At 41.2% G+C, this 26,536-nt stretch overlaps 1 protein-coding gene across 1 annotated transcript; it reads left to right on the top strand.

The window, feature by feature from the left end:
• On the top strand, positions 1-26,235 carry LOC117879634. Its single transcript, XM_034774905.1, has 6 exons — positions 1-25; positions 989-1,096; positions 14,179-14,379; positions 20,575-20,688; positions 21,510-21,637; positions 26,140-26,235. Exons 1-6 carry the CDS (start codon positions 1-3, stop codon positions 26,233-26,235), a joined length of 672 nt encoding a protein of 223 aa, XP_034630796.1.
• The last annotated feature ends 301 nt before the right edge of the window (positions 26,236-26,536 follow it).

Raw genomic sequence — 26,536 nt, 5'->3', positions numbered from 1 at the left:
ATGTACATGCAGAATCAAGACAAAGGTACTGAATGAAGTAACCTCCTCACCCTCCCCGCCATACACTTCTTCCTTCAAATGTCAGGTGCTTGTCAATGTAAGAAGGCAGATCACCTTGTGTTCCAGCAATCCCTGGCTGTGTAACAGGGCTGTTACTATCTGACATAGATTAGATCATCATATAAATTGGTCTAATTCACACAGGGAGCATCAGTTGGCTTTAGGCCACATTCCTTTCTCCACCTAATTGGGTCATGCACCTGACAGGGATTTGACCCTTATTCTTTTATCAATCTTACCAAACTGTTTACCTCAAATTTCTGTGAAGTGTAAGCAATATACAACATTTTTAAAGGGTATTAAAATGTCAGCAATTACCAAGAGTTACCTTATAGTGGTATCCAAAAGAATAATGATGCATGCCACGGTGTGATAACTGGTGACTTGTTCTTGATCACTGTAGAGTGATTTCCATCTGTAAGACATTTTAAAGACTATAACAAATTAACACTATCACCTCTCTGTGGAATTAAGTAATTATCCCCAGGTTACAGATTAGAATTTGAGGCAGAGAACAAAAGATACTTGTTCAAGATAGCAGAGGAAGGCAATGGCAAAGCTGTATTTGAAACTGAGGAGTTGCTCTTTCCCCATCTTGTGCTCAGACCATTTCCCTCTCTCTCGGTCAGTGAGTTACATAGGTAATTATATGCTGTGTAAAAAAGATAAAAAGAACCTTTTAAATGTATTTCTTAAATTTCCCTGAGTTCCCCTTGCTTTTTTTTATGATGACATATTGTAAAAATAGGAGTGCCCAAGTGATCTTCTGTATAATACATGCTATACCTCTGACCTCTCTCTTTTTACTCTTTTCCTTTGCACATTAACTAACCCTAGTCTTATTTTATAAAAAAAAAAAAAAAAAAAAAAAATCTTACTATAACTTTAAATAAAAACCCCAGAGTTTGACATTTTCTTTTTTGCCTAGCATTGTATCTTGCTTCTGAAGAAAATATCCCACTGGCATCACGATGTTGGCTCTGGAAAAAGAAAAGAAATTCTGTGTTTCCTGAAGCTGAAAGCCAGAGCAAAGCAGGTAACATTAACCTTCTTTCTTTCCAAACACCAATTAAATGCATCAACCATAGCTTTAACGACATTCCTGAAAGTACAGCCTGGGAAATAAAAACTTCTAGGAGCAACTGAGTGTTGCAATCCTGCTTGGCTGACACACTGAATGGCATCCCTATTTTCCATAGTGCCTTATGGCTGTTTGTTCTAACTGCAGGTACAGTATATAAGCTGCCAAGAGGTGTTGGTTCCATCTGACTGGAAAATTTTGATGTAAAACAGAAATGAAGAGTTGTGAAAACATTCACCCATTTTTACTTTGTTCTCTGACCAACAGGAAGGAATAGCAGATTGCAGGTATTTTGATTCTAGCCCTTTCTAGAGTATAAATACAGATTCAGCATCCCCCCATGTGGCATGGCTACTTTGCACTGCACTGCACTGCTGGTGCAATCTGGCTCTAAGGCTGGTCTGTTCAGTCCTAGAATGATCACCACAGGATAGGTGGGGTGTTCTGGTGTCATATTGCAGGTGGAGTAGCTGGCTCTCTGTTGTTAGTGTGTAGGAAAAAAAAGGAAGTATGATTGGAAAAAAAGAGAGATCATCATGGCCAACATGCCCCTATGCCATACTAATTCCCAATTTCATACTCAGTCCCATGTCTATTTTAATTAAGCTCTGGGGTATCAGCATTGCAAACAGCACCAGTAAGATCAGGGGAGTGCAAAGTCAAGCTGTTCCATTTTTTGACAGAATATTTTTTTGGTCTGAAAATGCTGATTGGTCAAATCCGAAGCTTTTTGCAAAAATACATCAATTTCAATTAAACTTATGTTGGGAAGGTTTCCTCATGTCTATGGGGAAGGAGAGAGAGAATGAACCCCTCAAAACCTAACAGCCCAGTGGTTAGGGTAATAACCTGGTTCTCCCACATCCCAGGTGAGTCACCTGACCACCAGGCAATTGGCTATACTAGCATGGGTCTCTCGCTTTTTATTGTGTAAAAAATTGGAAAGGTCTTGGTTCTGTTCTGGTGCAGAATAAAAGTGTCAAAACCTCAACATTTTTCATGAAATGGAATTCTATTTTCCCACACCTGCCCTAGCACCAATATTAACTTTATTCTACTTTTGTTTCACCAAATTCACCTGTTCTTATTTAACATTTCAAGGGATGTAGCCTTTAAAGGCCACAACCATGTTAGCCCCGTTGTGCTAGTGTACAGTTCTGTGCCTTCTGACCAGTTCTGCGCACAGAACAGCTTTAGCTGAGGATCCAGCCCACGGTTTGTAAGCAACTTTCAGTCATAATAGCAACGTACACAAAAGGTTGTAATCCTGTGAGAACAAGAATCAGTGAGTAAGGCTGCATTCCTAAACTCAAAGCAAATGTTGAACTTGTTGCAACTGGCGAACAAGATGGGTCCTTACTAACTGGTAGTGTTTATACAGAATATGAATATACTCACACAGCATATGCAAAATATCAGGAATAACACTGTAGTAACCTTGTAGCCATAAGGGCTCTTATTATTTAAATGCACATGTCCCTACCCTTCCTTTGAGGTTGCCCTGAGACATAATACTTCAGTGATCTCAGCTGCAGAAAATGTACTGAAGTACCAGGGATCAACAGGAAGGGATAGTTTATTTCCCTAAAGACATAGCCTCCTGTGATTTTCAAAGACAGGGTAGGGAAATTTTCCTGGGCTGCCAGGGCGTGCACCTTTTGCTCCATTCAGCTGAAATAGTGTATCACTAAAGTTCATGTATGCATGAATATTTAAGAGCTCAGATGCTGCAAAGAGCTGAACATCCTCAACTCCTACTGAAACCAATGGGGGAGCTGAAGTCACTCAACACCTTGACTGATCAACTTATTTGGGAGATTTCAGTGTGATTTTTCAAAACAAAACTTCAGAGGGTCCAATATTACTCCTATCGGAGTCAAAGTAAATGTATACGTGTATATGGTTTTTCATATTGACACATTTTGATCTTGACAGATATGAGAGTCAAAGGAGAAATATTACAGTGGGGAGAATCAAGCTATTCAGTATTTATTGTGGGCCACGTTCAGCTATCCTTAATCATGTGGGGCAATACGTTACCCTGACTTGAATGTGACCACTTGTTGAGGAAAGTGTTACTCATTAATTTGATACAGTTCCACATGGGAAATTATTAGTTAAATTGGAGAAGGTGGGGATTAATATGAAAATTTAAAAGTGGATAAGGAATTTGTTAAAGGGGCAACTACAATCCGTCAAACTGAAAGGCGAACTGTCAGGCTGGAGGGAGGTTACTAGCGGAGTTCCTCAGGGGTTGGTCTTGGGACCAATCTTATTTAACATTTTTATTACTGACCTTGGCACAAAAAGTGAGTGTGTGCTAATAAAATTTGTGGATGACACAAAGTTGGGAGGAATAGTCAATACAGAAGAGGAGATCTGGATGACCTTGTAAATTGAAGTAATAGAAATGGGATGAAATTTAATAGTGCAAGGTCATGCATTTAGGGACTAGCAACAAGAATTTTTGCTATAAGCTGGGGACTTATCAGTTGGAAGTAAGAGGAGGAGAAAGACCTGGGTGTATTGGTTGATCATAGGATGACTATGAGCCATCAATGTGATATGGCCATGAAAAAGGTTAATGCAGTCCTGGGATGCATCAGGCGAGATATTTCCAATAGAGACAGGAAAGTGTTAGTACCATTATACAAGACACTGGTGAGACATCATCTGGTCATCCATGTTTAAGACATATGAATTCAAACTGGAACAGGTGGAGAGAAGGGCTACTAGGATGATCCATGGAATGGAAAACCTATCTTATGAGAGAGACTCAAAGAGCTTGGCTTGTTTAGCCTAACCAATAGAAGGCTGAGGGGAGATATGATTACTCTGTATAAATACATCAGAGTGGTAAATACAAGGGGGGAGAGGAGTTATTTTAGTTAAGCACCAATGTGGACACAAGAACAAATGGCTCTAAACTGGCCATTAACAAGTTTAGGCTTGAAATTAGGTGAATGTTTCTAACCGTTGGAGGAATGAAGTTCTGGAACAGCCTTCCAAGGGCAGCAATTGGGGAAAAATCTCTAACTCACTTCAAAGCTAATCTTGATATGTTTATGGACGGGACAGTATGATGAGATTGCCTACAACTGTCAATAGCAAAAATCCCCAACTGCTGCAGATAGGACACTAGATGGACAGGGCTCTGTATTACTACAGAGAATTGTTTCCCAGATGTCTGCCTGGTGGGTCTTGCCCACATTCTCAGGATCTAACTACTTGCCATATTTGGAGTCAGGAAGAAATTTTCTCCCAGGTCAGATTGGCAGAGACCCTGCGGGGGTTTCTCCTTCCTCTGCAGCATCGGGCACAGGGCACTTGCAGGTTTAAACTAGCGTAAATGGTGAATTCTTTATAACTTGAAGTCTTTAAATCATGATTTGGGGACTTCAGTAACTCAGCCCAAAGTTAGGGGTCTATTTCAGAAGTCAGTGAGGTTCTGGGGCCTGCAATGTGCAGAAGATTAGACTAGATGATCACGATGGTCCCTTCTGACTGTAAAGTCTATGAGTCTATTACGAGGAAGGGTGGCAGAACCAGGCTTGTTATTAGCATTAGATCCTTTGCAGAGGGGTATTTCATTGTCTTTTGAATGACCTGGTGTTTTTGACCTAAATAATGTTCCTGAGCATTTGTGTTTAGTAGTTATGATCTAAATATTCACTACAGAGAGCACAATTAAAGTTTTCTTTTATCTTTCTACCAACAGATGAGGTATTACCAGTTCTAGAATTATTTACTTTATAACTATGGTACAGGGAACCATTATTAATAAATATCTTATCTGCAGGTACTTTTAACTGCATTCACTGTTGTTCACATTTGTCAGAAATATCTTTTTTGCTACATGTAAATTACCTTGGCATTTGGAACTATAGTCTTTCTTTAAGCTGTTTGGCCAAATAAATGCACCATAGCTTGCCTAATGGCTTTGAGGGTTGGGGGCGTACCTGACTAAAAGATGAAATTCTCCTGAGATCTTTGATTTTTCCTTCACTGGGATGGCAAGAGGTAGTAGCACAGTGAAGGTGAAACTTTCATCTCCAAGAAGAGGCAGTCCCTACTGTCTATTTGCCTGAAGAAGCAGTATTTTGAAGCAGCCCCTGCTTTTGCATTCAACTGGAAGTTGTACCATGGTACTGGTTTGGAACAGAGAGAGATAATAATGTTCTTGTCTGGTGGCCTGTGATAAAGCTGCAAGACAAAAACCTCAGAACTTATGCTGCTTAACCCCTAGAAAGTGCATCCTAAACGTTTTCAATGTGACAGGCAAGTCACAGGAAGAAGCTACACAGAAGAAGGGTGGTGATAGGGAAATTTTGTGGCGGGTAGGTTACCCTCATGAAAAAGTATTTGCACATATTTTCTGCTGCTATATCTAAGTTCAGAGGTCTTTATTTTTACTCAGTCCTTACTCAGACAAGCTTCCTGATTAAAAAACAGAGCACTTCAAGATTTGGGTCTCTTTACTAATTTATATTCCACTGATATTTGTAATATGAGTAGACCCACTGAAGTCAACAGGATAATTTAGGAAGTGTGATTTTATACAACTTGCATATCCAACCTAATGAAACTCGGAGGAAAAAATAATTGTCTCTGATGGTAGCAAAGGTTCTATGAACATCCAGGAGTGACATAAATTGGGATCCTTAACATTAAATTCATATCTCACTATTAAATAGACTGTGGAGCCTGTTTTAAGTAGAATTGTAGTTTATGGGCTCAGTAACAGTTTGTTCAGTACATTTTTTTTGTATTCATGTGAGCCTGGCATGCTCAGCTGATCTATTTGTGGTTGATATCATGTACTTTCCCCATGTAGTACAGTCATTGTTTTAATGTTTCTATGCTTTGAGTCATGTGGTGCAGTTTTACTATGATAAATCATCTTTATTTCCAAATCATAGATTTTAATCATATTGAGATCCCTTGATCCTGGAAACTCTCCTATTTTTCTTTTTTTTTTTTTTTTTATTCCTGCAGCACAGAGATCACTCATTTCATGTTCAGTGTTATTCAAATACTGCAACTTGGAATTGTCATGGGCTGTGTGTAAGAAGCAGGATAACATTGCACTACCCCATGAGCTCACTAGAGACCCAGTGGTGATGCTGTGAGATCCCATTGGAACAATACCTTCAAGGCCTGTAGTCAGGACCCTTTGGAATAATTTGCGATGCCCACCAATGCTGGTACTGGGGATATATTCCAAGACTAGTAGCTGAATGCCTGTGCTGTCATATGGGTATAATTCATAATGTAGTGTGTAAAAAAAGCTGAAAATGGCTCAGGGCTGGCTCCAAGTTTTCTGCTGCCCCAAGTGGGGGGGGGGGGGAAAAAAGCTGATTGGCGACACTTCGGCAGAAGCTCAATAATCGCGCCGCTCCATTCTTCGGTGGCACTTCGGCAGCGGGTCCTTCACTCCCTCTCTTCCACTTCAGCGGCTGCTCAAAGAGGAAGAGAGGGACTGAGGGACCCGCCGCCGAATTCCCACCGAAGACCCGGACGTGCTGCCCCAATAGCAGATGGAGTGCCGCCCCTTTGTATTGGCCGCCCCAAACACCTGCTTCTTTAGCTGGTGCCTGGAGCCGGCCCTGAAATGGCTGAGAATTTAAAAATCCAATAGTAACAGACCATGAATGCCAGATGATTGAAACGTGGGATATTCTAAATGCTTGTAGCTGTTTCCATCATGTCACACTTACTCAACAGACATTCTAGGCTTCAGAGTGAGACTTTCGTTGTTGTTGTGTGGGTGGTTGTGTTGATTTCTGTGTGACTTATGTTGTTCTGGGAGAGTTGTGTGGAGTAGTGTAAGAGGCAAATATGTGTGGGGGGGTTGTTCTGTAGTGAAGGGCTATGTGTGTTTGGAGTTATTGTGTGTGCTGATCCTGTGCTTCCACAAAACAAATAGTGGCAAAAGACAGAAGAATAGAAGCCTGAGAAATAACATGAGGAACTGTAGTCAAAGAACACAGTGAGCAGCTTCAGCACTTTCCCAGGGCCCCACAAAATGTCCATACAAGTTGTCAAAGCCCCAAATTAGTTATCTCACATATACAAAGAGGCATGGAAACAAGCCATGTTTGTATCTTTATCATCAATAGTTCTGTTCTTAGTCGTGATTAAATGGAAGCAACAGAGGATAAGCTGCATTCAGACAGTCCCATCTCTTTACAGCTAATTTTCCTCAATACCTCCACAGTCTCTACTCACGCTCCACGTTGGCCTTTCAGTTCTGAGAACAAAGATAATTCATCATGAGCAGACATTGTCCTTTGTCACGCAATTGACATACATGTTATGTTCTTTACCAAGCATTTATCAGCAGTTTTTTGCCTACTGTACAGAAGCCAATTAACACTCAGAAGAAAGAATGGAGAAAAGAAAACCACATGCTAAACTTGCTGAATAGATCTTTCATCCCATGAAGCCCAGAACTGCAGGCCTCTCTGATGTTGGAGAACTAAAACTATAAAGGGAAATCCCAACTTTCATTTAAAAAACATCACACGTTCTGGCCTTGTACCTTGCAAAGACAGCCTGGATAATGTAAAGCCCTATATACACCTCTACCTCGATATAACGCAACCCGTTATAACACGAATTCAGATATAATGCGGTAAAGCAGTGCTCTGGGGGAGGGGGGCGGGGCTGCGCACTCCGGTGGATCAAAGCAAGTTCAATATAACGCGGTTTCACCTATAACGTGGTAAGATTTTTTGGCTCCCGAGGACAGCGTTATATCGAGGTAGAGGTGTACTGATTGCTTGTTCTCTTCAGCCCTAGCTGCTGAGATCCACTTCTATATCAGGAGACTGGGTGGGGTAGAAAGGGAGGGGACTTAATCCTTCTCATTTTTAATGTAAAATAAATAGGTCGGTTAAGTTGAAGTGCATCCCAAAGAATCATATTACTATGACTTACCTAAATCCTTAGGCCTACACTGTGCATAGGGGTTGGATAATAGTGGACAGAAATTGAGTATGTTTGTGGACAGTGAGCTGAGCAAGGTCTAGTTTGCAAGCCTATCCAAAAAATACCAAGGGCAGCTGTGTTAATATGCATGAAACACTGTATAGAGAAATTAAGAGGATAAATAAAACCCCAAAGAACTTGAGGACCAAAATATTCTTCTGGGTTTACTATAAGCACCTGCAATGCAGTTTTCCCTCTATTTTCTTGAATGATCATTCTTCAGAAATAACAATAAACCTGTAAGAGTATAAGATCAAGCACAGGCATTTCTTTTACAGAAGACTCAGAGTCTACCTTCAAGAGTTAACAATCTGAAAAGACATGCCTTGAACTACTAGGGTTCGTTCTTTCATTTAGTGGGATCTCCAATCATGAGACAGAGGGGACTAGACTGCATCCTAGTTGGGACAGCCATAATTGACTTCCAGCCATACTAAACTCTAATAACTATGGGGGAGGTGTTTGGATTGGAGGAGAGTGCAAGAGTAAAGGTGTCTGAACTATTCTTGGACAAGATGAACAAAGCTTCTTATTGTTACCCCTTTTGTCGTAAATCGTAAGCCAATATTCAGGATCTTGTGGGTTGGTTTTGTTAAGAGGAGAAAATGATGATAGTCAGGTATTTCTTTGGTGCAGTCTATTCATTTACATAGAATGTACATAAAGTCCTGTATCCCTGAACACAGTAGGAATCAGACAGGAGACCATTTCATTTCTCACTGTTCCAGGCCTCTTTCCAGCCACCATTCTACCCAACAGCTTTCTCTCTTAGGCCTGGTCTATGCTGGGGGTGGGCCGAGGGGGAGTGGATCGATCTCAGTTACGCAATTTCAGTTACGTGAATAATGTAGCTGAAGTCGACATACTTAGATCGACTTACCGTGGTGTCTTTGCCACGGTGAGTCGTCTGCTGCCGCTCCCACATCGACTCTGTCTGTGCCTCTCGCGCCGCTGGAGTACAGGAGTCGACGGGAGAGATGCGATAAATCGGCTCCCACTGGATCGATCGCTGCCCGCTGTCCACATACATCGACCCCCACCCGACGATCACATACGTCCACGTATGTCTACACTACCCGCCGAATTGACCCCCGAACGCTCTCCCATCGATTCCTGTACTCCACCTCTGCGATAGGCTCAGGCGGAGTCAACGGGGGAGCGGCAGCAGTCGACTCACCGAGGTGAAGACACCACGGTAAGTCAATCTAAGTATGTTGACTTCAGCTACATTATTCATGTAGCTGAAGTTGCGTAACTTAGATCGATTCTCCCCTCCCACCCCCCAGTGTAGACCAGGTCTTAGTTTTTCTCATGGTCACACTATACATATTTCTTTGGCTGGCTTCAGGCTTCCTTGCTGCTTTCTCTGTCTGCTTCTGTGATATTTCTGCTGCTTCCCTCTCTGACACAGACAGCTCCATCAAGCAAATACCCAGCCCTCTAGGTTTGCCTTCAGCCCCCCCAATGAAAACTGTTTGCCCACGCAGTTCAGCTCATGATCAGCCTTGCATGTGTGCTGTGTTTTGGGTGGTACCTCCTAGTGTTTCAGCTTACTCCAAAAAGACCTTAACTGCTGCTTACATTTATCCTGATTGCAAGGTGGCTGTTCTGCCCACCATTTTCCATGAGTTTTCACCCAACATCGCAGGCTGGTCTATCATCTCAAAATGAACAGATCATCGCTTTGCGTGTTCAGTATGTGCTGTGGAACAATTTAATTTGGGGACAAATTCATAGATCCCTAAAGAAACATTTGAAATCTTCAGAGATATGGAGAAGGGGGCGGTACACAACTCTGACCTTTTTATATTAATATTATAAATATTTTATAGCAACTTGTGTCAGCTGAAGGGTGCTAAAACTATGATGAGCCTGTCAATCTAACAATATTAACAGTAAAGATGACCTCTAACAGTACTAGAGCAACAAAGCATGCTTCGTTGATTATTTTCCCCCCTTACTGTGTGATTCTTTAAGGGCTCTGAGAGAATGAACGAGAAAAATAGCAATGGAGCAGTCATTTAACTGCATGGCTGAGCCTTTTTGGAGGCAGTGATGCAATCTTGTTCTTATGCCCTGATTGTGAAAAATTCTTGCATTAGGAATTTTGGCATACAATAACAGATTATTAGCAAGTTCTTGCAAAAGGCTGATTTCTTCCACTTACAATAACAAAGAAATATTCATGCAAATCTGCAAAAGGAAGACAATGGGTGAAACAATAACTTATGAAATTCAGTTTCTTTACGTGGTAAACTTTTAGGTGTGTTTCCGTTTTATAACCCAGCTACTCATGTCTGGAGGCTTCTTGCCATGCTGTTGTGTTCTTTGTTTCCATTGAAAGTGTGGCATCAGAAATGTCATAGCCTAACAATGCACTTTGGATAACCAAAACTGAGGTTACATATTATTTTGCCCAGCTAAATGAAATTTGCAGCCTTCGTCATGATAGGGCAGGAATACAACATAAATCCACGTTCAAACTGAAGTTGGACTTCACTTTCTGGATCAGGCTGTATTATGACAGAGAATTATGGTCACAACTAGTTACATCTAAAATAGGAAAGAGACAACTTCCTTGATATTTGGCATAACAAATACAGGGTATTTTTAATGGCTGCTGTGGTGCCCTGTGTTTCAGATGACATCCCAGGTGACTATTCTGTGGAGAGGAAAGTGCCTAGAGAAACAAATAGAAGAGTGAAAGAGAAGAAGGGAATCCAATACCTCATGAGGTCATCACGGAAAAGTGCTGCATTTAATAAAGTATTAATAAGGCCAAACAGTGCCATTTAGACACATGTGTCCATGTCAAGTGGCACACCACTCACTACTTGTTTGGCACCTCCTCCTGGTCGCTCAGGGAATTAGCTCATCAGGTCAACACTGATTCCCGCAGTTGCACACCATTACTCTCTCTCGTCTGCAGCCCCTCTCTCACTCCAGGACCCACAGCATCCTCTTCATGACTCAGCCCTCCAGCCAGGTCACTCAGTGTTCCCTCCACTTTCGGGGTATGTCAACATCTTTCCTTCAGCAGTCATAGGCGGTCTTCCCTTCCACTGCCTTAGGTGCCACTCCTTCAGTGGCTGGTAGGGGAACCCGGGCCCACCCTCTACTCCAGGTTCCAGTCAAAGGACCTTCAACCCAGCAGTTCTGGGTTTTCCTCTCCCAGCCCCCACTGCTCCTTCCCTTCTCTCTGGGAGTACCAGCTCCAAACCCTTCTCCCAAGGAGTGACTGGTGCCCTCACGTCTCTACAGCCTCCAAACAATCCTCCTTCTTCTCTGGAGGATTGACTGCTCTTTTCCAGCACTTCCTGTCTGTTTCCAGCTACCTGGCTTTATAGGCCCCACATATTCCTGCACAGCTGAACTTGCTTGCAATCAGTTCCCTGCTCCATGACTCTTCCTCCAGGTGCAGCCTGTGAAGTTAATAGGCCTACCTGGCCACCTTAACCCTTCCAGTCCTATGTGGGGTGGACACGCCATCACAGTCTATTGTGAGTATTATGGAGCCTCAGTAGTCCAGGGGACACTAGGGCAAAGACTGCACCTCAGAAAGTACAATCTCTCCTGGAGTAGCGCAGGGCACAGAGGGTGAGGGATATGGCCCCGCCTCCTCCCATTCCCTTTTGGGACAATGTGCATCTTGGGGGCACACAAAGGGAGATATCCCTGTGCGGCCTTGAGCACAGGAATCATGTTTGTATCTCGCATTTGAGCAGAATATGCAAGGGAGGTAAAGGCTTCTTGCACCTTTCTCCCCCAAGCATAGGCACCGACTTTCTCCACCCCCACACTACCCATTCCCTCAAGGTGCCACCCCACTCTCTCTTCCCCCCCCCGTTGTGCTCCCTCCCCCAGCGTGCCCTGCCCTTGCTCCTCCTCCCTTCCCCCCAGCACCTCCTGCATGCCATGGAACAGCTGATCGTGGTGGGTGGGGAGGGGAAGGCGCTGATCAGTGGGGCCACTGGCAGGCAGGAGGCACTGGCAGGAGGTGGAGGCGCTGATAGGGAGGCTGCTGGTGGAGCCAAGTACCTACACAAGCTAGTCACAAGCTGTCCCTAAATGGTGCCCATACTTGATACAAGGAACATTCTCTAAGAAGCAGAGAAATAATTTATTCGATGGTGGAGATTTTTTTTTGTCAATTAGCAGCATGAATATACCTTGCTAATGGTGAAATGGATTGTTTCCAGTGGACAGATTGTGAAAAACCAGTATATAGGGAAGCTCAGTTACAAAAGGATAAACCCACCGCACAGCTAAAACATAGTTCAGTCTTTCAGCGTATCATATTTGAAACACATTTTACCCTCTCTGACTTAGTAGGGCAATAGCACAGTTCAGGATCATTGTTAACACACTGTTTGTCCCATCTACCATTGAACTATTTATGAAATGCATCAGAAGGCTTCGGTGTTGCAACTAAGTTCCTGCAACATGACTATTTCTACAGTTTGGACAGGACATGAAAGTACATAACTGAATAATTCAATTTGATCATAACTTATACAGTAATGTGACTTGCTTAATTTGGTCTCACTAAATTCAGAATTAAACTGAAGACAAGCTGTATTTTGCTCAGACTGATGAGAAAACATTATGACTGCATCATGTGGTATATACAATGGCTTCTTTTTTTGATAGTTGTAAACAACCCATGTTAGTTTCAATAATATCTTGCATAGGTCCTAGTTCTTCCCAGTATGTGTTCATTTGTAATGTGTGCTTATTTCTTTATCTGTGTATTTAAGGCAAGATTTTCAAACAGTTTAGGTATGCTAGTGTATGCTTAATTTCCATGCATGATTATCACTGTTGCGCATTAAAACTAGGTGGCTGAAAGTGCAAATGATTAATTTGACACATTGTGAGTTCACTTTATCAGAATTGCATAGGCATTCACATTGATTGCCATCATAAATTAGGCCTGAAATTTCATGCACATTTTGCACATGCATAAATTGTTTGAAAATCTGGCCTTTATGTTTTTCTTATGTGTCTTGTTTAATAGCATCTGTTCGTGCATGGTTGCTCTCTTCACCATGATGAACTAGTCAAGCAGTGTCTTTCTCCAGATAAGGTGTGAACCTGGCCAGGCAAAAAATAACCGTGTTTGAAAGTTACAAGGAACAGACCATTTAACTTATTTGAAATGCTTTGGAAAAAGAGAGCACTTGTAAAATAGTCAGTGCCTGCCACTGAATGGAAACTATACTCATTTACTGTAATGGAAGCCATAATTGGCCAACAAATATTCATTGATTAATGTATTTGGGATATTTCAATGATGTTTTGATGAGACCTGTGTGAAACTCAGCAGTTTTTGTTTGTGGGGTTATTGTGAATATTTGTTTGGGTTTCTTTGAATTTAGCTTTTTGTTCAGGTTCAAATAAACCTGAAAAGACAAAGTAAAACGCAGCTGAAACTACCAAGTTCTGCATGCAAAAGCATGCAAAGCTGCTGAGTCCCATCTGACTTCCACACAAAACCATAGGCCACTTGACATCTGAATTCAGCCCACGTCTGCTTAAAATTTGATCTAGGCTCTCTCAAAACTTGATTGAGGTTCACCATAATGTTTGGGAACTTTTATAAAACTTTCAGCAAACCAGAACTCTGTTTTGGAGGATTCTTAGGCTACATCTACACTACAGGGGGGGTCGATTTAAGATACGCAAATTCAGCTACGTGAATAGCGTAGCTGAATTCGACGTATCGCAGCCGACTTACCCCGCTGTAGGGACGGCGGCAAAATCTATCTCTGCGGCTTCCCGTCGACGGCGCTTACTCCCACCTCCGCTGGTGGAGTAAGAGCGTCGATTCGGGGATCGATTGTCGCGTCCCAACGGGACGCGATAAATCGATCCCCAAGAGGTCGATTTCTACCCGCCGATTCAGGTGGGTAGTGTAGACCCAGCCTTAGTCTGTTTTCATGTTTCTTTATAAAAGTTTCACATGACATTAAGCCTTGACTAAAATATCTTCCTGGAGCATTTTCTTCTGTTACTTTACAAATTGTTCTTTAATCTTACTGTTTCAGAGGTTTGGGTGCAAACAGTTATCCCTTCAAGCTCTCAAGTAACTGAAGATTCACTGAGGAGTGATGTAGAACCTAAATCACAGGCAACCATTACCTCATCTGTTCCTCTACCGGGCAGCGTTACTGCCTACTTGGATGAAATGCAAGTCCATCCTTCATGTGCTATTAAAAGTATTATGATTGATGAAGAAACTGGACAGGGTAAGCCAGTGTTTTAGAAACTACTAACTAGCTTTGGATTTTTACATTATTGTGCACACAAAAGAAGGCAGAATGACAACAGGGTAGCTTCTCTGTACCAGTGCTACCAGAATCAGTAAGATTTATTTTCTGCAATCAGTGTTTATGCAGATTTGTACATGGATTCCAATGGAAAGTCCCATGCCATGACTCAACATCTAAGAGTTAGTTATAACTGATTCTCACATACAAAGGTATGTACTTCAATAATAACTCTATTGAAATCAATGGAGATACAAAAACACAAAGTAAGTGTAAGAGGAGAACCAGGCCAAATACGTTTTCTGTACTCTTACCTTCTGTGACAGGGTGTCACGGAGTGTGGGGGGGGACACAAGGCCCTGCACCCCTGGCTTCCTGCAATTCACCATGACTCTCAGCCAGCCAGTAAAGCAGAAGGTTTATTTACACGACAGGAACACAGTCCAAGACAGGTCTTGCAGGCACAGACAACAGGATCCCCCTCAGTTAGGTCCATCTTGGGGTCCCCGGGCACCCCAGCCCTCTTGGGAGGTCAGAGCCCCGTCTGCCTCCCAGCCATATCACCAGCCAGCTCCTGAAAAACTCTGTCTTCTGCGACCCCTCCCACAGCCTTTGTTCAGTTTCCCGGGCAAAGGTGTCACCTGGCCTTTAACCCCTTCCTGGGTTCTCATGTTACATGCTCAGGTATTCTCCGTTGGTCAGTCTCCCATCCCCCAATGCAGACTATCCTAGCCACACTCCCCTGTCAGCATTTAAAGACCACAGTAAGAACAGTCCCAGTTCATCACACAGGGTATATAACCTGTCTGACTCCTAGGGAACCCTCAGAAGCTTGGCTTCAGTTATCCAGGTAGAGCAAAACTCTCACCCAATTTTGTTACCAGGTCATCAAGAAATGGAATTAGACCAACAGAGGAATAAATAGCAGGAGAATTGATGCAGTTGGTGCTTATTATTAAAGTACAGGGCCCAACTGCCATGGATGTAAAGGAGTGGCTAGTAGTGGAGGAAAATTCTGGTTTCATTCTGGGGGAAGAACATGATGGCACTACTACAAATGGAAGAATCTTGATTGTGTTGCCTGTTTGTATCCTGAAAAGAGGAAGAACTTTGATTTGGACAAGATTTAACACTGGAAAGGATTGAATTGCAAAATATTGTGTCTATTTTAGTGCATTTTGTGAGCTACTCTCACTCCTGAGGCAGCAAAGCAAGAGGAAGGATGGTCCAGTAGTTGGGGTGCTAGCCTAAGACATGGAGACCTGGGGAGACCTTGAACAGTTTTCAAGTACATAAAAAGTTGTTACAAGGAGGAGGGAGGCAAATTGTTCGCCTCAGAGGACAGGACAAGAAGCAATGGGCTTAAATTGCAGCAAGGGAGGTTTAGGTTGGACATTGGGAAAAACTTCCTGTCAGGGTGCTTAGGCGCTGGAATAAATTTCCTAAGGAGGTTGTGGAATCTCCATCATTGGAGGTTTTCAAGAGCAGGTTAGACAAACACCTGTCAGGGATGGTCTAGATAATACTTAGTAATACTGAGTGCAGAGGACTGGACTAGATGACCTCTCAAGGTCCCCTACAATTCTATGATTCAAGAGCCTGCTCCACCAAAGGTTTCCTGTGTGACTCTGGGCAAGTCAGGCGTAGATTCACAAAAGTACTTAGGTCCTAAACCCCACTCTTAGGCACCTAAATCTGTGTTTAGGTGCCTAAATCCCAAGTTTAGAATCTATTGAAATTCACAAAACTCCTGACGAAACAGTGGTGCTTCTAGGGGCCTAAACTCTCTCAGCGCCTAAGTTTTCGCAGTAAAGGTCCCAAAAGAGCCTATGTTCCAGCCTCTGAGCAAGCACATTGCTGCCTCATTCTAGGTGCCTGGATGCCTATCTCCCACCTAAGTCACAGAGTGAATTACAAACCAGGGAAGATAGGCCTCTGGCTGCCTAATTCGTGTGCAGGGCCCGATCCAGTAGGCATGCTTGGCATGGCTTTTAGCCTAGTAGTCAGGGCATTCACCTGGGATGTGAAATAGTCTGATGTGACTCTTTAATTAATAATCCAACGTACAACAGCATCAACTGAAGAGATTGAGAGAGCCCCACTTCAGAATATCCCATAGCCTAGTGGTTAGGTACTCACCTGAGAGTGGGGGGCGCCATTTAGAGAGGGCGAGAGGGCACTTCTCCTCCCCCCCCCAAGTTTCATATCGGAGGGCTGCTTGCCATGCATGTCCCATCTCCTGGCAGAGCTCTTAACTGCAACGCAGCACAGCTAGGCCCCTCCTCCAGGAGCCGGGGTTCTCCAGCTATGGTTCCTGCCCATGGTCAGTTTCCTCCGCTAGGAGGACGGGGATGGCTCCCAGCTTGAGTGACTTGCGGTGCAGACATCTGGCAAAGGTGATGAGCAGTCTGAGGGCTGGTCTACACTGGCAACGCTACAGCGCTGCTGTGGCAGCGCTTTAACGTGGCTTGTGTGGTCGCAGAAGAGTCCTTTCCCAGCACTCTCAAAAAAACATCTCCACAATGGGCGTAGCTACCAGCGCTGGGAGTGTAGCTACCAGTGCTGGTGCACTGTCTACACTGGTGCTTTACTGTGCTGAAACTTGCTGCGCTCAGGGGGGTGTTTTTTCAAACCCCTGAGCAAGAAAGTTGCAGCGCTGTAAATTGCTAATGCTAGTGTAGACAAGCCCTGAGTGTGCAATGTAATGAGCTCTGCAGAGGAGAGCAGCTGCTCCCAGCTTATCCCCCTGGGGCAAGGAGTCAGTATTTTGTTTATAAACAGAGGCAGGGTGATTAAGATCAGAAAGGACTGATAATTAAATTAGGGATCTTGTTAGGGAAGTTGTTAGATGAGCCTGAAAGCATTCCAGGAACTCCAGCTCCTAGATCTGTAAAACAGGAATCTCTCTGCACAGGGGTGTTGAAGAGAGACCACAGTAGTATTATCAGCATAGAAGAAATATAGCCAAGGCTCCCATTCAAAAGAGGGAGATGAGAGGGGGGATAGATGAAAAGAAGGATCCAAAATCAAGGGAAGAGAAGTGGTACGCATCACCATAGTATCTGAATGCCTCACAATGTCTAACCTATTTCTCCTCACAGCCCACCTGTAAGGGAAAGCAGTGCTGTAATCCCCATTGTACAGTAGGGGCACTGAGTCACAGAGAGACTAAGAGCCAGATTTTCAAAAGTATTTAGGCACCTAGAGGGATGTTCAAAAGTGCCTAGAAGTTTAGGTGCTTTGTAAACCCCACTAGATGCCCAGCTGCATTTTTGGGTGCCTAAAAACATTTGAAACTCTGTCCTTACAGCACCGGTCTGAAGTCATACGGGAAGTCTATGGGGGAAGTAGGGAAATGAATCCAGGTCTTTCAGGGTTAGCACCCTATCCGCTAGGCCAGCCTTTCTCTCTGCTGCTTGCTGCAGAAAAATAGGATTTTGATAGATGGGAGCAAAACCACCCAGCTGTTGGGAAGGATGTCATGGTTGACAGCATTAAAGCAGCACAGAGGTCAGGAAGAATGAAGAAAGAAAGAGAATGAGAGTCAGATGAGAAGAGATCCCAGGCTGGGTTGTAGGGCAATGGCTGCTGTGCAATTTTACGTTATAAGTGAAAACCGTTTTGTTTTGTCATTTTTTGTTCTGAGTTTGAGAAAAGAAAAATATGGAGATGTACCTATCTCATAGAACTGGAAGGGACCCCAAAAGGTCATCAAATACAGCCCCCTGTCTTCAGGACCAAGTACTGATTTTGCCCCAGATCCCTAAGTGGCCCCCTCAAGGACTGAACTCACAACCCTGGGTTTAGGAGGCCAATACTCAAACCACAGCTGCTACTTAGGAAGATTTCATACTTTGTTTTTGAGGGGGCAGATTTATTACCATCTTCCTCTGATGGTTGAGTTTGTTTCCATAGCTGTGTCAAAAAGAGATGTTTTAGGAATGTGGGAAAAACGGTATCTTGTGATCATGATGATCAAATAGTAAAGCCACGATTATTTCTAAATTTGTACCAGGCTTTTCTTATACACTTCAGAATAAATACCATGTCAAGCAAGCATAGAGGAGATTACATATAATAACACATAACAGAATGGCAGAGTGCAAGCAATATATTTTGAATCAAAACTCAATGTAGAAAAATATTACATACGCATTATTCATCTGTATATTTTCAAAGTTCCATTGACCTACATATGCATTGTAGTAATCTCTTTCTTTCTTATGAGTAGCCATGTAATTATGATATAGAGAGCTTCAGAAAAATATTTCCACATAGACTATACACTGTTACATATTCCCTGCTTAAAATATACAAGAAATTTTACAGAGATTTCCAGCTGACCAGTTGGTTGCTGTGACATACCACATGTTACCAGGTATAAAGTACACTATAGTGGGCTTATTAGTCAGTCATTGAGTCCAACATCAAGGGAATTTCCATCATGGTAGAAGTGAAGGCAAAATTTACCCCTTTGTGATTTTAGTGCGAGATTCTGCCCTCTCTTACATCCATACTTCTATAGTTGGTCAGAAAAACTTTGATAGAATCATTTTCACTTGGCAAGTGCAATTCTGTCAAACTCTAAACACTTCACAAAACGGTGTCAATTATGCCAAAATTGTATTAGAAGAAAAACAACATCAAAATGTTCTATTTCAATAATTTTGGAACAAAATGTTTTGATATTTAGCTTTGGAATGAATTTTTGCTTTGATATTTTTCAATTTATATTATAATTGTAAAAAATCAAAATCAAAATGTTTTGATAATTCCAAAACACTTTTTGAGGTTTTCCTTTGCAGAGAATTTCAATATGATTGGGTTTTCTTCTGATTCAAAATGAAGCTTAAATTTTGAAATCCTTCCTGAAATGTGATTTTTCACGCTCCACACAGTTCTGCATGCATGACTCAATCACATAATTACATCCAGGCTATTATTCAATCACAGTTGTTACCTAAGTGAGAATAGAATATGGTTTAGGAGAGTAACCATTTGAACTAAGTGTAGTCTTTACCCTAAAAAATCCTTTCATCCCTTACAAATCTGTCACCAGAACTTGGCTATTAGAAAACGAGACACATGGTGATATATGAATAGAAGTGCCAAGGCTCCAATATATAACTAAGTAGCTCGTTAAATAGCATTCCATTTTAATAGCCCAGATAAAAACCAATGTAATCATTTATGGGCCAGAATCTTCAACTGTAAGTCAGCTCAGTTCCAGGGAAGTCAATGAAGCTATACCAATAAACACCAGCTGAGGATCTGGTCTCAGATATTTTAGAACTGTTAGGTTATTGGTATTTGCCTCACGTACAAGGGATGGGAGAGTTTTTAATGCAGAAATGGGGCTGAACTGCAGAGTTGGTTCTAGATCCAAAATTTCCCAAAGACCATAGTTTTTTAGGGTACATGGGACTTGGTTTGACCCATTACAGACATCTAAACCAACTGTGCAGTTTTGATATTGATCCAAATTTAGTATCATACCCAAAGATTTGGGTGTTGTGCTCAGCTCTGATTTTGTTTTGGATTCATGTGAAGAAAACACTCTGCACAATGCAGTGCCTGCAGACAAAAAACAAATCAAACACATCTGGGGTAGCAACAAGATTTTTTTCTCCCTTTTGAACATATTGGATGACACACTGGCCCCACTGAAGTAAACGGGAGCTTTGCCAGCTACTTTAGTAGAGCCAGAATTTCACCTGATATCTTTGCTTCCACATGACTTGTTCAGTATAAATGAAAAGAAAAGAGATTGTAATGGAAAAACAGATTAAAATGCATTTGCAGTTTCAAAAATTGGTTTAGAAGCCTCTGGGCATGCTGACAACATTAGCCAGAAATGACAGGGGTCAAGATGGACCATCGGGGACCAAAGCTGTGGGGGAACGGCCACAGTTTCAGCAAAATTCTACTCTCGGATTCAGATTGAAGAATTTAGATCCCAACTGAATATTATGCTTTTGTGCCATGTGCAGAACTCCCATTAACTGACATCCTTACACTTGCAAAACTCACATTGGTTTCAACAGAAGTAGTGCATGCCTAAAACAGCAGGATCCTTCTGTTTAAGAACACATTGGACATTAAATTATACTAATATGCAAATAAGTTACTGTGTTGGGTTTTCAGCTGATTTTAGTGCTTGCATTTTGTTAACAGTCGAAATTGGGCAAGGAGAATCTTGGCTGAACAAACTTAGAATCAACAGGAACAAGTTGGCATTTTTGAAGTGCCTGATTGGGTGGAAAGGAAACAAAACAGCAGTGGAAAAAGGTATTTTGACATAAATAGAGTTACATTGTCACGCAGAACAAATATTACGCTACACAACTACAACTGAACATGGTTACCTTTCTCAATGCAAATTTTCTTTTTTCCTTTCAAGCACATTTCATGAACTACCCATCTTGGTGAAGCTGTATTATGTGTTATGCAGGATGTCAGACTAGATGATCTTATTGGTCGCTTTTGGCCTTCAAAATCTTATGAATTGCAATGTCAGGAACAAAACAAATAAGTTGGTAAAATAACATTCATGCTATTGTAAAGCAAGTGGCCTGTAATTAACACCAATCAAAAAAAATTATGCATATATGAATAAATATAATGATTATTCATTTTTAATAAAGGAAGGAAGAAAAAAGGCAAGGAAGTTATATTTTCAGCTTCCATAATGCATTGAGATGAAACAAAATAAATCCTTAAATAAACACAACACCCATGAAAGGTAGTTCTGGAACATACTTTAAAGGCGCATATTTTCTTACCAGCACATGAGGGCACTTTTACCTGCATGATTTTCAACTGCATTTTGGGGTCCATTACCAGGAGTAAACTTAGTAATGGCATGTCCGTTTGTTTTACATCTGACTAGCTGCCTGTACCAGAGCCTGCAATTCAAAGTCATACTTCTAAAAATTAGCCCCTGGGTGATAACTTCCTTTATTAATCAAAAACAAAAATATCAAGTTTAAAACATTGTACTTTGTCTGGGATGAAAATTGTAAAACATAACTTGTATATAGCTAGAGCTTAGGTATTTGTACACTTCTGTCCTGCATTTCAAGTTGTTAAAGATCTTTTTTAATATACAGTAGATCCTCCAAACGCTCCTGGAGTTTGCTCTCATGACAACCATAGACCGCATGAGCTGGATGGATGCATGGCAAAAGAAGAACAACCATATATTCCATACAAGTTAGCTAAATTATATATTACCAAGGTAAAAAACAAATAAAAAAACATTCAAATATTAGTTGAGTTGAATGAATAATTCACAATACAAGAAATTATCAAATGAATTTCGTATGTCTATCTGCATAGGCTATCACAGGAAAATTGCAGTTTCCCTAATATTTTAATTTTATTCAGCTAATTTTACTATGACTTTTTAAAATCTTTTTCCTCCAGAGTTTGGGCTCAAACACTTCAATTAGTTTTTCAATATTTGACATTCAAAATTTAAGGTAGGGAATGAGATACTGGTTCCGACCTGTATTCCATTTAGTCCTGTATCCTGTCTCTGACAGTGTCCACTACCAGATGCTTCAGAGAATGGTGCAAGAAATGCCCCAGGTGAGGAAAATACTGATCCTTCGCCCCATAAAGGTCTCATTCTAATACTTAGAGATTGTTTTCCCTGAAGCATTAGGTTTTATTTTTGTTAGTATCAACTATTGTAACTCAGGAGATTCTTGCTATCCATATAAATGACCCATCCCTCTTTGACTCTTGCTAAGTTCTTAGTCTCACAGACATACTATGGCAACGAGTTTCACAATCTAACCTCATGTCTGTGGAAAAAATATTTCCCTTTATCAGTTTCCAATTTGCTCTCTTTCCAATTTCATTGAATTACCCCTTGTTCTAGTGTTATGAAACAGGGAAAACAAAGGCTCCTGATCGCCTTTCTCTCTACCATTCATTGTTTTACATACTTTCATCATATCCCCTCTTATTCATCTCATTTCTTAGGTAAACACTCTGTCTTTTCAATCTCTTCATATGAGGAATTTTTCATGTCCCTAGTCATACTCATCGCTCTTCTCTAAACTCCTGCTAATTCTGCAATATCCTTTTTGACATGAGGTAACCAGTACTGCATGCAGTTTTCTAGATGAAGGCCTATGGCTTATATAAAGACATTGTAACATTTTCCATACGATTTCAGGATAGCCAGGATCAGTCAGATTAGTCAAATGGTAATATTTCTGCTCCCTGATTAGACAAGTGCAAATATTCAGTTGTAAAATACGTGCAATGTGACTTGTCCTATTATAGCAGTAGTGCTAATGCTAAGCATTTAAAAATCAAGTCAAGTCTCCCCCTCCCCCCCCAAAAAAAAATCATGAGATTTTTTTTTTGTTTAAATGTTGGGTTCTTTGTCTGCTGGTTGAGTTTATTTATTTGTTTATTTATTTATTGAGCCTGTAGGGTGCACGTGCATCACATTTTTAAGCTTTATTCTGCAGTCATACGGGCTAGAAATGTACTTAAAAAAAAAAAAGCAATGAAAGCTAAGAATCTCACCTAATCACATGCCTTCAGGACACAGGGCTTTAAGGAAAGCACCATTTATTGCCAGATGTAATAAAATCAAACATTCACAATTCTTACAGTCATACGGCCCATCTATTAAATCTAAATCAGTATCCAGGTTTGGATTCACCACGCTCTCTGAAGTTTGAGGCTCTTTGGATCTTTGGTTTTGGTTAGGGCCCATCAATTATTTTTTCTCAAGGTCCAAATTTCTTGGTCAAGGTATAGTCAAGGTCCAGACTCCAGAGAAAATAATACAAAAAAATAAGTAAATAAAAAGATTGCGGGGTCCTTTCAGAAGAAACTAGTGGTCTGGATTTGGTACGCCGCCTGCCTATTGAGTACCCCGATCTGCACTGATCCTTAAGAGTTAACCCCGTACATAATGAAATAGTGAGAAGGAACTCACCTTTCTATCTACTAATGAACATTGGTTGATTAGAATAGGATTCAAAGGCAAGGAGTGGATGAAACACACCTCTCCTTTGAGCAGGAGCACTATGTGCTGCCATATTATTAAGTAGCACATGATGATGACTGCAGCATATGCACTTGCCTGCTTTGCGGGATGGATATGCCCTCTAACCTAAAGACTATGCCCTCGACGGAGTGTACTGCATGGGTCATTTCTAGTGATCCTTGGGTTTCGACAAAAAGGGAGTAGGGTGAGGGTTTATATGCACTATTTCCCCCTCTCTCTCATGCCCTAGCTCAACAGAGAGCAAGATTTAGCTCAAATTCTAAACCTTTTGAGGTTTGTCCATTTCTCATTGTTGCTGGACTGGTAATCTCACAAGAGTGACCTCTCTTTCAAGATTGCTGTTACCTCCCCTTAGGAAAATAGCTTTTCACCTAGTTATCAGGTGACACAGGTTCCAGTCCCAGGTGGAACTAGGAAGGGTTGAGGCAAGTAAAAATAATAATACATTTTACAAAGTTGTCCAAATGTTTGCAAGCCTAACAACAGGTTTAGTTAGAGAGTTTGGATCAGCTGCTCACTCATATGAGAATCTGCATTCCATTAAATTTAAATGGAAACTTGCAACCAAGGAAATCTGCAGGAGAGCTCCAGATCTTTGGAATCTGCACATTTCTGTTGCTTATGCTTGTTATTAATGTAATTAAACTGTTTTTCTATTTGCTACATTTCACCATGAGATAAAAATACACAAAATGTATTGTGTAATTTGACATTGTGCCTAAAAATTGGCACTCAAAAAAGCAAATAGGAGAACACAGCAGGGCTGGGATGGGAGAGTGTCAGTGGAATTTTCCTTTTGTAACTGTTGTTGTTGACATAGCACATAAGTGTCTGTATGGTGGGTGAGCCTGAGTTACTGAGGGTTCAGGGCTATTCTGCACTGAAATCACTCACTATTTTGTAGCAAAAAAGGTAACTTCACCAGTCCTTCATGTTTGCATCTGTTTTTTATCCAAATCTGACAAATGCCTGAGGCGAGCCTTGTGTCCATATCTATTTTGAGGCATTTCATTTTTTTTTTTCAAATTCACGATGAAAGTAAGACTGCAGTCTGCACTACACAGCAATAACTGGCTAGTGCCATCCTAGCCTGCAGTTGCCATGGTCCAGTGATGTGGACAGCTGAGCATAGGCATCTGCACTGTCCATTCTTTTTCCTTTTACTCTCAGTAACTACTACCACAGTACTGACTTGGTGTAATAGGATTTGCTATAGTGCCAATTATCTCTCTATATAAGGGATGACTTTCCTGCCAACTGTAACTTTTCCTTAACTTTCTAATCACTTTCACATAACAATGCCCTTGTTCATTTTTAATCTGGGTATCCATGTAGCCTATAACACAGAAACAATTCTCCTCCATTGAACCAATGCAGCCTTTTGCTGCTGATAGCCACTTCTGTCCTCCTTTTTTTCCCACTTCCATGATGTTGGCTACTTCTGTCCTCACTCCCTTGGACCTCTGTACAGCTCTAAACATAGACAATGTCTTCCTCTTGGAAAATCACTATAGCTATGCAGGTGTCTCTCCTCCTTTCTTACATTGTTCTAGTCTTGCCTATCAAATTGCTCTTTCCCTCTTCTGGTGTTGGCTCTACCTCTGCAATGAGGACAGACTTTAGTTGCATCACTCAAAATGTCCATCTGCTCTTTGATCATTCATTTCTGTTTTCCTTTTTAATCATCTTATCTCTACCCTAGCAAACACATTTGCACTGATGCTACTGTACTGTAAATATCTTTTAATGTCATTAATGACCTCTCACTATCCATCATTCTTGTTTACCCCAACCAGATATACTTGTGGTTTTGTCTCATCTTCCTTCCGCTAGATTTATGAAAGTCAAAAGTGCTTCTCTTCCATCTTGTAATCTCTTCCATCAGTTTTCTCCACTCAAACCTTCCATTTACCTCTTTTGCTCTTAACCTTGGCACCAACTTCACTCTGCAATCATCTCCACCATTAGTTAGAATCCTGGCTTTCCAGACTTCAGTATGTGCAAAGTGCCACTGCCACCATCTCACATGTACAAAGAAGTGCAATTACTTCACCTCCAGCCTCCGACTGCTTTGCTGGCTTCCTATTTACTTCAGGATCGTGTTCAAAATTGCTCTATTTAGGCCAAATTCAAAAGGGAAAAGATTGAAGCAATAGAGAGAATATTGTTAAAATAAAGCCACTTGCCACTCAACCAATTGAGTCATGTTGTCTGAACCCCAAGAGGAGTTGACTCGTACCGTTACAATGGAAAGAAAGATCATAGAGGTCCAGTACTGGAACAGAAAAATGCCATTTTTAAACCAATAAATGTAATCATTTGCACTAAAATACTACACAATAATACTTCATGCATCCGAAGAAGTGGGCATTCACCCACGAAAGCTTATGCTCCAATACATCTGTTAGTCTTAAAGGTGCCACAGGACTCTCTGTTGCTTTTTACAGATCCAGACTAACACAGCTACTCCTCTGATACTTTATACAATAATTGTTGTCATCTTAAGGCTTAGTTCTGCAATTTAATGGACTGTTTCTCTGAGTAAAGTTACTCATATGTGTTTGCAAAATCAGACTCTTAGACCCATGTACTAAAGCTATAATTAGCATTTTATAAGAAGCACACTCTTTATTTGATGGTTCATATGCAGTGGAGCTTAGTTAAGAGTGCACTGAGTTGATTGTCTCCTTTTCCATGTTCCACAGATTGTAAAAGATATGCAACAAATGAAAATCAGACACATGAAGGTAATCAAAGAATTGGACTCTATAAGAAAAGATAGCCAGGTAATTCTCTTGTAAGATTAACATCAGTGTTCTGTTAGATCATTAGGTTTTATTTTTTTTAACAACAATATGCTATGAAGGGCCAAATTCTGCCTTATTTACATTCATTCAGCTCCACAATCTAAGTCTCCAGAAATATCACCTGTAACTCCTTAAACAAAAACAAACAAACAAAAAAACCCTTATTCTCTGGTGCAGTGAAATCTGCTATTAGTTTTTATCATGTGATTACACTCCTTGAATTGCTATATTTACTTTCCTTTTTCTATATTTACTTTCCTTTTTCTTATTTGATTGTTAAGTGCAGCAGTGTATA

Source organism: Trachemys scripta, chromosome 6 (genome assembly GCF_013100865.1).
Source record: "Trachemys scripta elegans isolate TJP31775 chromosome 6, CAS_Tse_1.0, whole genome shotgun sequence".
Lineage (NCBI taxonomy): Eukaryota > Metazoa > Chordata > Testudines > Emydidae > Trachemys > Trachemys scripta.
The sequence above is the reverse complement of the archived record's forward strand: the minus strand, read 5'-3'. Positions and strand labels throughout refer to the sequence as shown.